Raw genomic sequence first — 16,731 nt, 5'->3', positions numbered from 1 at the left:
TGACTCTATTCGTTCATTATTCTCGTTTGACGTTGTTTGACGTAAATACGTTACGTTTAGTGCCATCGGACTAAATTTTTTAACAGTGTTGGTACTTATGTTTGCAAATTTGACACTTAATGCTTACGACATTAAGCTCTTTTCTGTGCGAAACATTTATCTTGACTCAAAATTTACGTAAGCGTTTTTATCATCAATGCAAATGGTGCGAAACGTCATTGGGATCCACATTTCTTGACGTTTTTGTTCTGCTTTGTGTGTCTATTTCTTTTATATTAAGTCAGTGAGAGTACCTTGATCTCAAACTTTGGAAATATATCCATTTTATGGACGTATTATTTTTAATAGGAATTTGTTTATTTTCGATACTCAAAATATAAAGTCTGTCAGACATATCATTTTGGTACAAGCTTTAGTATGATCATTAGTTACTAGGTGATATCAGGCGTGGCTCACTCCGCGATTTCGTTGCTTTGCTACAGGTAGCTAAAAGTACATCCGTTCCGGCCCCAATCTTGGGGAAAGCCATAAGCCGCGCGTGGCGCTGTCGCCACCTAGCGGCCATATCTGTGCTGATCGTAATAGACGCGTTTTGTTAGAGAGTGAGTCTTCTGTACTTAGTACTATTATTTATTCTGTGGTGATATAGTGATTATTTATACAGAGTTTTTTTAGCCTTACCACGAGTTTGACACTAACATATTCGCGAATGTCAACGTAACTTACTTTCTATACACCTCGCTTGCACTAATATGCTAGTACGAGCGAGATGCATAGAAAGTAAGTTACGCACACGGTAGCGAATATGTCAGTGTCAAACTCGTGGTAATGCTACTTATACCCATGTTCGGTCTCCATCAGCATTCACACCCAAGTTAAATATGTATGCTAATCTTCAGTTTGATCGGAAACGGAGTAATGGGTGAAAAACTTGCAAGATTAGATTGACAGACAGGGACAGACACTAAATAAAAACTTGAAAAAAGTTATTCGAACGCACGGGACCAGGTATCTATTGTAGACTAAAGAAATGAAGGCATTACGCCATCTGTCTATAATGACCTGTACAGAAACTAAACATACCATAATATTACGATGGTAATTCAACAAAAAAATAAATTATCATTCCGTTTCAAAATTGTTATCATGTCAAAATATTCAGTAAGAAAAGCAGTTTTTTTTCATAACCTATCTAATAACTACATAATAAACATATACTGAGATACAAAAACATAGTGATCACTGATTTGTACACCGACTAACGTAATAAAAATAGAAATAAACATGGTTTCTAAAATAAGGTTAAATTCGTGAGCAAAAGGCAAATTGAACGTCACTGGGAACGATGAATAAGCTCCTAAAAACAAGCGAGAAAACTGCAATTTATACATATAAAAGACTTTCTCAAATATTGTATACTTTGCGGGTATGTTTCAAAGGGAATAGATCAATCCACATCTTTAAAAATCACAATTTGACTTACAAATAGACATAGCAACACTATTCGTCAAAAATACACATTAATACGACTTTTAGTGTTGCTATGGGTGGTATTCCACCTGTCAGAGTGTCCAATGTTATTGCGTCTCGTTCTTTCATTAAGCAAAATGTGAGACGCAATACACATTGGACAAATAAATTGGATAGGTGGAATACCACCCTATAATACTTGGTTCACCATTTGTTAGTCAAACTTCTAGACGTGTATTTTTTTTTACGCATCTAGCGTAGACATTTTTACAACTGAATGAACATAATACAAAAACGCACTGAGGCAATGAGTTTTCTTTTCGCTCACTCGCTAACACCCTCACTAGTGCCGTCTCACATAACAATCAACATACACGCTCGAGTATACCACAGATAAAATATCGTAGGACAAACGGTATTTCCGTTACAAAAGTTTGAGCGTCGTTGCCCACATGGGGTGTGCAGGTAAATTGAGCCTACCGTGCATGGGATAAAGTCCATTTTAGCGCTAAAGGCGTGGGGAAGATAGTTTAACTGTCTTCCAGTAGGTTATGCAGCTCAGCGTAGTTGAGTATGGCACGGTGGAGGAATTCGTATTGCAACTGTAAAGAAAAATTAATCTGTGTCAGAGAAGTGACAGTAACACAAGTCGGATACTACAAAAATGTTGTCAATTTTTTTTAAGCGCTGGTGGCCTAGCGGTAAGTGCGTGCGACTTGCAATCCAGAGGTCGCGGGTTCACACCCCGGCTCGTACCAATGAGTTTTTAGGATTTTACGTATGAAATTTCATTTGATATTTACCAGTCGGTGAAGGAAAACATCGTGAGGAAAACGGACTAATCCCAATAAGGCCTAGTTTACCCTCTGGGTTGGAAGGTCAGATGGCAGTCGCTTTCGTAAAAACTAGTGCCTACGTCAATTCCAATTCCAATTGCTTCATATACCTAAGATGGACTAATTACCTACCTAACCCTTATATTATACCTAAGAACTGATGTAAAAAAGTAATGAAATAAATGCATTTGTATTTGTAATTCCTGAGATTAGTTGCCAAGCGGACCCCGGGCTCCTATGAGCCGTGGCAAAAATGCCGGGACAACGCGAGGAAGATGATGAATTGATGAGTTTTTTTTAGCATTAGAAAAATCATCATATGTACAATGTACTATATTAATTCTGTGTTATACTTCGTTTTTTTTTAGCATTAGAAATAAGGTAAACAATCTTGATGTGTCTTTTAAATGAAAAACACATTTTAAAAATAAGTTACGGTAAATATGTAACAATTATGAATCTAAAACGATCTTTTATAGTCTTCTGCTTTCATAAGTAATAGTTATTGATTTTTAATAAAAAGTGTTTTTCAATAGGGATGTTGACATGAATCGCGAATATATAGCATGTTATGTTTTTACCATAGCAGGGAATATTAGAACGCGGAAAATCATATTTTGCAAGTGTAAATATGCGTAATAAATGAATTAAAAGTAATCAAAAGTATTTAAAATAATGCCCAGTATCACGTGACTGCAAACGCCAATCGGAGCGCGTGACGTAATCACAGTGGAATCACCAAAGACAAGTTATAAAACCTGCCTAAGTGTCTACAGATTATCGTACCGAAACGCGATCTTGGTGCGGTGCGGCGCACGAATCGATAGTGTGTAAGGTGGTGCGTTAAGGACGCAGCTATAAGTTAGAGCGAGAAAGAAGGTCGCTGTCCGATGCGGTAGTGTGTTAAGGCTTTAAAAAAAATTGTCAGTTGCCATATAAATTAAAAAAAATGACTGACAGCTGTTTGTTTAAAACGCCGTTACGTCATCAAGGTCACGTGACAGTTTGGAGCGTTTAGGCGCGAAATTTAAACACGAAACTTATTATACATGTTTTTTTATTCAAAATTAATGAATATATTTTTTTAATATTTTTTTCTGTAATTATTACGTGTCTATCTACAAAATGAAACCAGTTCCAAAAAATTGTCAACATCCCTATTAAAAGAAATGTCAAAATCGCTTACCTTCTTTCAAGTTCTTTCTAATGCTAAAAAAAACGAACTATAGTATGTGATACTTACGAATGTATTGATGGTGCCGGCGCGTTGCGAGCGCACTTTCCGAGCCGTGGCGGCCACGTCGACCCGCCGCTCGTTGCGCAGCTGCGCGATCAGTATGCAAAGCGCCGCAAACAGCGCCGATCGCTCCGTGCCATACCTGAAACAAAAACATAATTATAAGAATAAGAATTCGTTTATTCATGGCAAACTAAACTACATTTAATACAAACGTATTACAAAAAGTATATTTTAAACAGAAATTATAGTTTACGGTTTACCACGAAATGGTCTCGCCTCAGCATAATGCTAACCCGAAAGTCTGGTCTTCCGGCGAGACCATTTGTGGGCCACTAACGCAACCGTACAACACGACCCTATAAGTAAATGAACGCAAACGCGTCCACTTTGCGCTCTGCGCCGACTGCGCCTGCGCGTACATGTCAAAATGTCAAAATTACAAATATTTGATCCAAATTGAAATATACAAACAAGACAAAATACGCAGCGCAATGATATTATATAACCATAGATAGTTTATACTCATACTTGAGGAGCACAAAAAATACTTCCATATTTATTTCTGTGCCTACGAAGAAATCTGTTATTATTGATTAATTTTCTCATTCCATCCAACTTAGTCACACTCGTTGTTAAACATAAGGTCGTCTCTTTCTCTTTCGGTGTGCGGGAGCTCGTTAGCACGTGCACAATTCTCGCTTGTCCAGCCGCGTCTAAAGGCAACTTGTCCAATTTGTCACAAGTTAAGCGCTTCAATTTTGGAACGCCTATAACCTATCTTGAGTTATAATTGTTATAAATCATTGACGCAGCGCAGCTTAATTATAACCTCCACATGTGTGTGACCAGTGCCGTGTTTATCAAAAGCTTGTAACTTGTAATACAAGTGGAAGTCCCTTTCTAACAAATTCTGTCAAAAAGGGACTTCCACTTGTATTACAAGTTACAAGCTTTTGATAAACAGGGCACAGGGGCCCGTTTCTCAAAAGCTCCTGACTCCTGGCCCGATGGTAAGCGGTAATCGTAGCCCATGGATGCCACAGGCGTATTCCTGTTTGCCATCATCATTGTACTTAGTTAAAAAAACTTTATTATATCGGCAAAAAACAGGTATTTCTCTTGCGAAGTTTAGAGATCACCAACATTTTACTTAGGTACCAGCGGTCAGCAACCTTTTCCTAAAAGTCTACTCACTGGTTGTGCAGCGCCACGGCGGGCCAGAGATGACCAACATTTTCCTTCAGTAAAAGTGGTATAAAATTCATTATATTATCGGCATTTTTATTCTTTGAAGTAAAATGCTTTGAAGTAAAAAATAACACTTCATACGTTTTGCATTTAGAGATAACAGATGTGCCGCCAGGGTCGTACTCGCATTGTTACATTTGATAAGTGGTAAGATATTATCTTTTTAGACCATTTTAACCCCATTCAACAAGGAATAAGGTTAAAAATTCAATATACAATGCAATGTACTTCTAACTTGTTTTGTAAGTAACTATTTGGCGACTACGTAAACAAAAACAGATAATAGAATTGTTATAATACAATGCCATTATTAGTGCAGGTAAGTGAACAAGCTCAGTTCAAAAGATTTTTACTAAACGCAAACCTTTTCCTAAGTATCAGTGTATGTACTCAATACCAGAGATCCCAACATTTTCCTTAGGTACCAGCGGTCAGCAACCTTTTCCTAAAAGTAAGTCTACTCACTGGCTGTATAGCGCCAGGGCGAGCCAGAGATCCCCAACATTTTCCTCCAGTACCAGTGGTACACAAACCTTTTCCTAAGTATCAGTGTATGTACTCAATACCAGAGATCCCAACATTTTCCTTAGGTACCAGCGGTCAGCAACCTTTTCCTAAAAGTAAGTATACTCACTGGCAGTGCATCAGCATGGTGGGCTCGGCGTGTTGCTGCGGCGCGGGCTGCTGGCGCGCCGCGTCGGCCAGCTCGGCCAGCCCGCGCGTCACCTCGGGCACGTGCCCGGGCGCGGTTGGCCACCCCTGGTACTGCAGCTGCCGCACCACGCACACGTCGCCGCTCTGAAATGTTTAAGATCAGGTGTTGACAACCGTTTATTACTAGCAAGTTTCAAGAGTAATTATTGCGAGTCATGAGCGCATTAAAACCGTAAATAATTCAGTTTCATTCTAAGTGATAAACCACATACCGTAAAGTCGGGTTACTTTAGCCCTGGAGGGTAGCTTTGGCTATTGAGATTTACTCGGTCCAGCGGGCTCAGCACGGTTCCATTTTTATCCACTATCACTAAGCCCGTCACTTTCGCACTTACATACTTGTTAGAACGTGACAGGCATGGTGATAAATGATAAAAATGCGACCGTGCTACTAGGGCTGGTTATATTATTGCACTATAATTATGGAAATATGCCATGAGGTTGGTTTTAGCTAACCTTTGACGTTTTAATGTTTTTTATTAGACCCTTTTAAATGAGGTTTTCATGTGGGTCAAAATTACCCTTAATTGGGTCAAAATAACCCGAGTTTACGGTATGTGTCTCTATGTCTGTTTATGTATGTGTGTGACTTTGTGTTTGTTCCAACACTGGCCCTCAGGTGGAACGAAATGGAAAGAAGTGTTGCTGTCTTTACATTGGAGCAGGATATCGCTATACACGTGTACAGTGCTGTCTCGCTCTCACACCGCAACGGTGTGCCGCATACATATTTCATTTCATTTTAATTTCATTTATTCCTTTATAAAACATAGTTTTACACGTCAATTAGGTACACTTCATATTTACAACTATTTGTGTCTAAATGAAGGCGGTTAGTTACATAACAACATAACAGTCTACAGGTAGGTATATAATATTAAATTGGTTAAGATACATCAGGTGGTTACAATTTTTTATATAATCTGGGTGTTTATGAGTTAAATTCATATTTGAACAGTTTGGGATTGTGAACCAGTTCAAGAGTGCACGCCGTTGAAAAATTCGTCAACAGAGTAGTACGCTTCAGAGATAAGTTTAGCCTTAAGTTTATTCACGAAACCTCGATTGCTATTCGCATTTTTAATTTCTAAGGGTATGTGGTTATATATCTTAGGACTTATTGAGTGGAGACACTTTTTAGACTTGGCTAGACGAGTACATGGTGGACGCAGTTCGCCTCTTCGCCTAGTATTATAGTTGTGCGAGTCGCCGCGCGTCGGGAATTGTTCAAGGTTACCTCTCACATACTTAGTTAAGCTTTGGATTCCTCCGAAAACGGTGCCGTCATATGACGGCCGTCATATAGCGGCCGCAAAAGACGGCCGTCTTTACGGTGACGACATGTGGAAAGTACCACGGCGTCATAACACACCGTCATCCACCAAGGTCAAAGCGGCAAATTTGAAAAATGTAGGCGCGATGGGATAACGTCCCATAGAAAATTTGAAATTCGCGCCTTTTCCTACTGACAAGATTTGCTTGATCATCTATAATTTACTTGGAGGATGAAATATCATCAGAAGAGGAAAATAATCGTAGTACGGAATCATTTATTCAAATTTCGTGTCATTTATTCAAAATGGCGTCACCGCTATCTAATAAAACGTTCACGAAACTTTCGACACCGTCATGACGGCCGTCATCTTACGTTATGTTGACAGTCAACGTAACGTAACGCTGTCTAGGAAACCGCGCCATCTTGTTTACATAGACAACGTTCTAGTGATGTCAGTCAACGCTATATAGCGGCCGTAATATGACGGCACCGTTTTCGGAGGAATCCAAAGCTTTACGTCGAGAATATACAAGCTCGGGAGGGTAAGGATCTTGGCATCCTTGAACAATTCACGAGCGGGGTGATCCCAGGGGACCCCACTCATGTAACATACATACCTTGTTGTTAGTGACCCGGAACTGCCGCCTCGTGTAGTACGGGCAGGATTCGCTCTCTTCATACTGCACCGAGATGTGCTCGTATTGCGCTGTACCGTCGTCCCAGTAGCGCGGGCACTTGCCTTCGCCCAGCTGTAAAAATGTACAGAAAAAACTTGTTGACAACCGAAAAAATTAAAAAAAAAAAACCAGAAGTGAAAACTCAATGACTAGTGCAAAATGTCTGCACTGTCTGCAGCACTATGTATAATTGAGGTGAACGCCATCTAGCGTTATTTCGTCGCATTACTTGAAACCCCTAAGCACATCACTGTTAGTACTCGAGTTATATTATTACCAGTTAGAGGGAAACTCACTAGATGGTATTTCAATCAATAAAGAAAAACTCAATGACATTGTAACAGTTTTCCGTAAGACGGTCACGTGACCTGTCGCGAGTTTAACATTTTTTCCCCACCTCAAAATGTGCACAGCGCCGCTAAAGAAGTTTTCACTTCAAAAATGCAGGTTTCCCAGAAGATTGTGACATTTCTTCAAGCAAAATTCTGCTTATTTATAGGATTACTAGCTTTTGCCCGCGACTTCGTCTGCGTGGAGTTAGTAATTTAGGTAGGTAGCTTATTTTTACCCAATCGGCGTCTTTTTATCGATTCCCCATACAAACTTCCACCCCCCTTTTCACCCCCTTAAAGGGTGAATTCTGGGATTAAAACTACCCTAAATGTCAAATAACATTGAGTTTTTCTTTATTGATTTAAATGCCATTTAAATTATGAGTCACTTACGGGGCTTACGGTCACGTGATCGCCTTACGCTCTCGAGTTTATCATTTTTTCCCCACCTCAAAAAGCGCCCAGCGCCGCTAAAGAAGTTTTCACTTCAAAGAGAAGTGTATAAATACAATATACGTACTTCGCTTAGCATAACGATGGTGGATACGTTGTGCTCGGCCACCATCCGCCAGAAGTCCACGATGGTGTTTGGTAGCGGGTCTTGCGTGATTATGAACCCTTCCGAATTGTCGTATGCTGTCAACAAAATAGGGATGATGACACATGTTCAATTTTATAACAGAATCTAGTAAAATTGATAGCAAATGAGCAGTTTATCACATGTGGATATTAAAAGAATATATGGAAATAATACAAAAATACAGCACCTGAATGTTTCAAAAGTTTGTTTTTAACTTCCAAAAACGAAATAAGTAAAGGCTTCGTCACACAGGCGCGTTTTCCGGGCGGGACGTGAGCGGGGCGCGCCGCTTTTACATATAAAACGCTCACGCCGCGCCTGTGTGACGAAGCCTTAAGGATACCATTCGATTCCTCACATTATATCCAAAAAAAGATTGTATGGCAACTATATACATAAACGTAATATTTCACCGTCAAAATAGCAATTTTCTTGTTTTGTTCATACTTCAAGATTGACTCTCTGTGACCTTGACGTCACGGTCACATATCGTTTTGTTCGGGGCGTTTCACGAGTGAAGTACGACTGTCGGACTTTGACTATCATTTCTGACTTTTGTATTGCTTCAATGCAATGGGTCCCATATAGACAATTGATTCTAAAAACAAATCTGATTGATACCATAAATGAAAATTTGTCATCTAGCCTATTGGAAGATAGCATATCAAAGAAATGACCTAAGATCTTAGACCTCATATATGGACCTCAGTAGCAAGCGTGTAGCGGAGCGTTCGACTAGGCGTGCAGCGCGGCGGGTTTCAAGTTTCCTAAACTTTTTTATAGTGAGACCCGATAGTGTGACACCTACGCTTGCATTTAACACATTCAGTGCCGAAAACCAGACTATCGGGTATTTTATGATTTCGTTCCCAGGCCGGACGACCCGATAGTCGGTATCGTGGTACTACAGCTTTATATGACGAAATTTTTGCGGCCTGGCGCGGATGTCTTGTTTGGCTGGGTGGCAATTAATGTGTTAACATGGACGCCATGACGCCACACTCCTCTCTCGAGTGTCCAGTCAGTTTGGTTTGTACACTTATACTCGTAATCTAAAATAATTGAATATGCACTCAATTGCCTTGGATATAACGTCGAGTTCAGCTTCGGCTTTCCGCACCAGCGGTCTGTAACTTTCTGCTCATCAACCATACACTTATCAGAGGACCTAATTTTGCTGTACCGATTGTAAGCTTCCACAACACCTTCAGGGTTGCACACCTTCACCATAATACAGTACTAATGTAACATAAGGGATCGTCAACCTTTTTTCTTTGTAGTAAACCTTACCTTCAATGAAGTATCGTCTTGGGTCGTCCCATTAGTTTTTCGTCAAGTTCTTAAATTAGTCCTGCTTTCGTCACGCATTCTACATTGAAAGCCACCAACGATTGTGACGAATGCGAGGCGTTGATGTATGTGGAATAATGCAGAGGCGGCGCTGGTGCCAATATGACGCGGTTGCGATCATACGGTAGGTATTCCAGGCTTCGATTTCTGGCTCCAGAGGTCGGCAATCTTTTGCTCGCCAACCACCACTCAATGAGTGGAAGACTTAACTGTAAAAGTCCTCAATCGGGGAGGTCGTCAACCTTTTCTTAACAGTGAAAAACCTTAGCAACTTGCCGTCCTATTTTGGCCTAATTGTGCTTCTCTGTATGAACATCCTCCTGTATCGTCAACCTTTTCTTGACTTACCTTCAATGAACGACGCGTTGATGTATGTGGAATAATGCAGAGGCGGGGCTGGTGCCAATATCACGCGGTTGCGGTCATAGGGCAGGTATTCCGGGCTTCGATTCTTGACCCGGGCCTCTTCCACGGAGGCCGCTGAGCAGGACTTTACTGGTTCTGTTACAGGCGGGTTCATCATTTTCTGTGAAAATAATAGGATTGTCAAATGTCAACTTTTGACACTTGAATACCGTATAAAGTACGAATCCATACAGCGCCATCTATATCAGTTATCAAATTGTAAATTTGAATTTGTTTTAAGACTCTCATATAATGTGAGCGTGTGTGTGCTGTGGTAGACATCGGGTCCTTTAATAGTTATTTGTTTTTTACAAGGGGGCAAAGTTGTTGTTTAATCGCTCGTGCTAATATTGATACCCAAGCAAGCGAAAGTGTCCAAAATTTAACTTCATTCGAAAAATGGAATCTTGAGCGTTGCGAGGGTTTCAAAGCACGAGGGTTAAACAAAATTTGCCCCCGAGTGAAACACAAAATTTTTCACCACACCAACCCGAAGAAAATATGAACTGTAAGATTCAAACAAAATCAAATCCAAATGAATGTAATTGAATATTTATCATTCAAAATAATCATTCACAAGTCAGTTCTACCAGCAAACATAAGAAAACACCTCAAAATTTGCATTTGATTACTTTACCTCACATGTAAATAAATTCGATTGGTTCCTGCCATAGCATACATATATGTGAATGTCAATACCTCAAACTCGTGCTCCATGAGGCACTTGTCAGCGCCCTCTGCCGTGTTCCTCAGGCGATCGATGCTGGACTTGAGTCGCGACGCTGGGATCTCTGTGTCGCCGTAATGAGCGTACTCGACTAGTGCCCGGTAGACGAACACGTATTGTTTCTAGAAAAATACATCCATTCTATAGGCCTAGCACATGTTTGGCGCGACAGTATCTCGCGGCAAGATAGACTACCCATCTTCTTCTAATTGTGTTAATAAAAGAGGGACGGGTAGTCTATCTACTGGCACTGTCGCGCCAATCGTGTGCTAGCCCGGCTGAGCATTGCTATTGCATAATTAACGAAAATTTACAAATACGAGTATCTATATAAAGTAGAAAAAAATATACCGGCGCTCGAGGCTATACTTTTTTATTGCACGCATGACATATTGTACCTACAATAGAAAAGGTATAAAAGACAAAACTCTTCGCTTCGCTCGTCACTGCACTGCGAGTCCAATTTGTTTAAGTAGTGCATGGTTTGGACAGTAATTATCACATCGTCGACACACTTGACTGATTGACCATTGAATTAATTGACCATTCGCTAACCTTATTGTAACGAAATAAGGTCTACTAATAGTTTGTAAGTTGTTAGTGTGCGTTGATACAGCAGCGCCGCCAGCGGCCGTCAGTGAGAGGAACTTTCGGGGGAGGTGTAATGTGGTGAATGTCCACTTTTAGTGTATAGCAGTAACGCTTTGGTTTACTGCGACATAAACGCATATTGCTTGTGTCAGCGCAACCTACGTGTATAAAACAATAGGCATTTAGAGAATAAACGTTCAGAATGTTCTTATACTATCACACATAAGGTGTTTGACTTCTACTCCCATCACCCGCTCGAAACCAGATATATACAATAAGCACTATCTTGTTATTTGATCAGACTCACCAGCGACTGCACCAGGAAGTTCCTCTGGCGGCGCAGCTCGGCCACGGTGGTGAACACGGCCGCGCGGCGCGTGGTGCGCAGCTGCTCCAGCAGGCAGTCCAGCGCCACCAGCGTGCCCGTGCGGCCCACGCCGGCCGAGCAGTGGACCACCACTGGCCGGCCCATCAGGTGCGACCATGCTTCGTTCATACGCTAAAACCGAAAATAAATAATAATCTTATATTAAAAAAACCGGCCAAGTGCGAGTCGGACTCGCGCACGGAGGGTTCCGCACCATCAACAATAGAGCAAATAAAACCGGCCAAGTGCGAGTCGGACTCGCGCACGGAGGGTTCCGCACCATCATCAAAAAATAGAGCAAAACAAGCAAAAAAACGGTCACCCATCCAAGTACCGACCCCGCCCGACGTTGCTTAACTTCGGTCGAAAATCACGTTTGTTGTATGGGAGCCCCACTTAAATCTTTATTTTATTCTGTTTTTAGTATTTGTTGTTATAGCGGCAACAGATATACATCATCTGTGAAAATTTCAACTGTCTAGCTATCGCGGTTCATGAGAAACAGCCTGGTGACAGACGGGCGGACGGATGGACGGACGGACAGCGAAGTCTTAGTAATAGGGTCCCGTTTTTTACCCTTTGGGTACGGAACCCTAAAAAACTAAGACAATTTGCTTGGAGAAGAGGCTGTGCATGTGCATTCTGCTATCTCAGCAAGAAATGAGCGGGGCTGTCGTCTACAACAAGTTCATTCAAGTCTATACATGAATACATGTACATACATCTTGATCGTGCCACGTGAACCACTGCTCGGGCAGCGGTGAGCAGCTTTCGACTCCTAAAACCATCAAACATGTTGCGAAACTACCGGAGTCAATCTAAATTACGAATTTTTGAAGTGAAAACTTCTTTAGCGGCGCTGTGCACTTTTTGTGATGGGGAAAAAATTTTAAACTCGTAACAGGTGCCACGTGACCGTAAGACGGACAAAAACTGTCAATGTCATTAAGTTTTTCTTTATTGATTTAAATGCCATCTAGTGAGTTTCGCTCTAACTGGTATTAATATAACTCGAGTACTACTGTTAGTACTCGAGTTATATTAAGCACAGCACTGTTGCTGTGCTTAGGGGTTTCAAGTAATTAACGCTAACGCTAGATGGCGTTAACCTCAATTATACATAGTGCATTTTGCACTAGTCATTGAGTTTTCACTTCCGCCGGCACTCCCTGAGTGCAACCCGTTGTTTTTTTTATTAATAGTTTCCTTACCTTGATAAATTTGAGTATGGACTGCGGATGCTCCGGCGCTGCGAAGTCCTTCCACATGAGGAAGTGGTACTGCCGCACGACGCGGGTGCTGTCTTTTACTTCCCGTGGGGACGTGGGCGCGCTTCCGCTCTCTGGGTCTTTGCAATCTGAACACATTTATATATTTTTTATTACAAGTTTCCTTACCTTGATAAACTTGAGTATGGACTGCGGATGCTGAAGAAAATGTACATTTTGAAAGCAAACATTGTTATCTACGATAGCGTATGTGTGTACATACTACGTGTACTACGTGTGTAGTTATTTCGCGTATTTATGGGCGCAAAAATGTAATTTTTTAGCGTATGTCGCGTAAGAACCAGTCGCGTAACTATATTCACACATCACATTTTGCTTACTTTACCACCCTATATTACGCAGTAAACAGACCAGCTTTCATGGTCGCATTTTTATCACCTGTCATGCCATGTGTCACTTTCGCACTTACATATTTGTTAGAACGTGACAGCCATGGTGACAAATGATAAAGAGCCGGCCATCTTAGCCCTACCAGGCTGTCAATCTCTGGCGTATAAAAATCCAGTTATTATAAAATCACCATTATTTACGCAATATTTTACACGACTTACAATCTATAGTGTACTGTACAAGGTATAAAAAAAAGAGGAAAATTACCTCCGTTCCTCTTGGCAACGCCGTTGTTTTCAACTATCGGCTGGCCCTCAGAGTTGGTGGCCTGCTTTACGATTTTCAACTCTCTCACTATGTAATCAGAGTATCTGCAACAAATAGGTTTATCACTTTATTATACCTCTCGAAAAGAAATAATAAAATTTTACAAACATTCCAACGTTCCAACACCAATCTTAATACATTTTTTGCACATATCAGGATGTTTAAAAAAAACTAATTTCACGGTTTTTTTAATTAATCTATACCAGGGGCCGTGAAGCGCTGGTGGCCTAGCGGTAAGAGCGTGCGACTTGCAATCCGGAGGCCGCGGGTTCGAACCCCGGCTCGTACCAATGAGTTTTCGGAACTTATGTACGAAATATCATTTGATATTTACCAGTCGCTTTTCGGTGAAGGAAAACATCGTGAGGAAACCGGACTAATCCCAATACGAGCCTAGTTTACCCTCTGGGTTGGAAGGTCAGATGGCATTGGCAGTCGCTTTCGTAAAAACTAGTGCCCACGCCAATTACTGGGATTAGTTGCCAAGCGGACCCCAGGCTCCCATGAGCCGTGGCAAAATGCCGGGACAACGCGAGGAAGATGATGAATCTATACCAGGGGCCCGTTTCTCAAAGGCTTGTAACTTGTAAATACAAGTGGAAGTCCCTTTCTAACAAAAGCTGTCAAAAAGTGACATCCGCTTGTATTACAAGTTACAAGCTTTTGAGAAAAGGGCCCCAGGGGTCAACAATTCGTTACTTCAAGGGTCCGGTTTTTAAAATAATATGACCATCGTGGTCTGTTTCTATTTGAGTTTATTAAATAAGTAAAAAAATAATGTAGGTTGGCGGTCCGGATCCGGACTGCGGTCCGCCATTTGGTGACCCCTGTGCACACTGTGTGCTGTGGGCTATACCATAGAGATATAGTAAGACAAGAGTGCTCACTCCATACATCAGTTCAGACTATTAATTTCAGTGTCTACATCTAGCATCGAGTAGCGGAACTATCAGTACTACTACTTGACAATAGATGTAGCACCGACCGGAAAGTCTTATCTCAACAGCATAAGACTTTCCGGTCGGTGCTACATCTATTGTCAAGTAGTAGTACTGATAGTTCCGCTACTCGATGCTAGATGCTAATAGTCTTTTTGGTACTAAAACTGATGTATGGAGTGAGCACTCTATGTATTTTTTTCTCTATGGCTATACACTGTGTTCACAAGCAGATCCCACCGGAGACCAGGGCCTATAGCGTGTGTCCTCACCGTTTCTCAGAGACGTGATGCACTGTGATGGCGCCGAAGGCCCGCGAGCCACGGTCCTCATCCGGCCAGTACTTGGAGCATTTCACCTGGGAGTGCGGTAACAACTTTACATAACAACAACTTGAACTGTGTCATTAAGGTCAGTCGGGGTACGTGTCAGCCCATAAGGACAACCACTTTCACCCTGGATACAACTGTAAATGAAGGGTTTGACGCCCTTCCACCGTAATATTTTTTTCCATTTCGTTATTTGGAATCTTGGAGGATATAATCAAACGGAGACGCCATGTCTGTAATTTTCTGTACAAAACAGTCTGCCGATTTTTGCGGGGGAGGGGAACGTCAAATGTATGCGTAACGTAAAAATAGCCATGTCAGATAAACGTCAGTCCATACATTGTGTATGACCGTTGGCCGCCTATTTTCGACAGAGGGGAAAGCCTGTTAATGGCTACTCCGTTTAGTTGTATCCTCCAAGTTTGGAATAGTGCGGTCCACATGGCGTTTGAATGTGTATAGTTGCCATGCGCTGATGGAATTTTGAAGTAATCGAAGGAAATATTCAAACATTAATGGCACATTCAGGTCGGGTAAATATAAATGGGGTAATAGCCTTGTGTGTAGACTTCTTTTTAAATGGAATAGAAATGAAATAGAATAAGTTTTTAAGTGATAAAAACTTTGTCTTATTTTTACCAGTGTCTTATATTTACCCCACCTGAACCTAGTAGGTAATTTGGGTATAATCGGCATGTACCATTTTATTAAGTGGAACTGTTGATGAAGAAGATAAAATGATGACATATTAAAAAGTGTACAATTTCAACGGCTAAATCTATCAATTTTACATTTTGGCTCTAAATTCGTTAACGGGTTCTTAAACTGAATTGTGTTAAACTTTATAGCTGTATAGTAATTATGGGGGTTTTGTAACATTATTTTTATTACCTAAAATACGTGATAAAGATTTCGTTTCGTAAGTAAGGTTTCGAAAGAGCCTGGTGGCCCAACGGTAAGAGCGTGCGACTTGTAATCCGGAGGTCGCGGGTTCAAACCCCGGCTCGTACCAATGAGTTTTTCGGAACCTATGTACGAAATATAATTTGATATTTACCAGTCGCTTTTCGGTGAAGGAAAACATCGTGAGGAAACCGGACTAATCCCAATAAGGGTCTAGTTTACCCTCTGGGTTGGAAGGTCAGATGGCAGTCGTTTTCGTAAAAACTAGTGCTTACTACAATTCCTGGGATTAGTTGCCAAGTGGACCCCAGGCTCCAATGAGCCGTGGCAAAATACCGAGACAACACGAGGAAGATGATGACATGATAAAGATGATGAGGTGTAGGGTGGGAGCCGGTGTAGCTTAATTTGACGTTCATAAGCGCATAGTAATTATGCCTACTTAAATAAACTATCTTTTAGCTTATCTTATCTAAAGATATCGTGACTACCTTGCTGTACTCCTCCAAGTTGGTCAGCATCACGATCAGCTCCAGCCCGTGTTCCCAGATCATGCGCCAGAAGTCGTTGACGGTCGTGTCTGTTGGGCCTTGGGCGCAAATGAACTGCTTGTGCTCCTGGGGAGGAAAACATAGTTTATAGAATAGGGTCTATAATAAGGATACCTGTTATATAATTATTCACGAAGCAATTCTTAAAGTTAGTCAAAATATCAGAAATTAGTACAATACTGCCCTGCGTATCGTACGTGCAGTGGCCCGTTTATCAAAAGTTTGTAACTTGTAATACAAGTGGAAGTCCG

General features: G+C 41.2%; 1 protein-coding gene across 1 annotated transcript in view; it reads right to left on the bottom strand.

Annotated features, from left to right (window-relative positions):
• Window positions 1-1,894: 1,894 nt before the first annotated feature.
• The window catches only part of LOC134658512 (tyrosine-protein phosphatase 69D), a 49,873-nt gene continuing 35,036 nt past the window's right edge, over window positions 1,895-16,731 (bottom strand). The window contains exons 17-28 of the mRNA XM_063514198.1: window positions 16,421-16,546; window positions 14,970-15,055; window positions 13,700-13,803; window positions 13,025-13,170; window positions 11,754-11,945; window positions 10,828-10,977; window positions 10,072-10,249; window positions 8,314-8,429; window positions 7,402-7,533; window positions 5,429-5,592; window positions 3,550-3,685; window positions 1,895-2,072 (exon numbers count right to left, since the gene is read on the bottom strand). Of these exons, the coding sequence (XP_063370268.1) occupies window positions 2,001-2,072; window positions 3,550-3,685; window positions 5,429-5,592; window positions 7,402-7,533; window positions 8,314-8,429; window positions 10,072-10,249; window positions 10,828-10,977; window positions 11,754-11,945; window positions 13,025-13,170; window positions 13,700-13,803; window positions 14,970-15,055; window positions 16,421-16,546 (1,602 nt within the window). The 3' untranslated portion in view covers window positions 1,895-2,000. The remainder of the gene's footprint in view (window positions 2,073-3,549; window positions 3,686-5,428; window positions 5,593-7,401; window positions 7,534-8,313; window positions 8,430-10,071; window positions 10,250-10,827; window positions 10,978-11,753; window positions 11,946-13,024; window positions 13,171-13,699; window positions 13,804-14,969; window positions 15,056-16,420; window positions 16,547-16,731) is intronic.

This window comes from Cydia amplana, chromosome 22 (assembly GCF_948474715.1).
Source record: "Cydia amplana chromosome 22, ilCydAmpl1.1, whole genome shotgun sequence".
Lineage (NCBI taxonomy): Eukaryota > Metazoa > Arthropoda > Insecta > Lepidoptera > Tortricidae > Cydia > Cydia amplana.
Note: the sequence above shows the minus strand (reverse complement) of the source record. Positions and strands in the feature narration are given on the sequence as shown.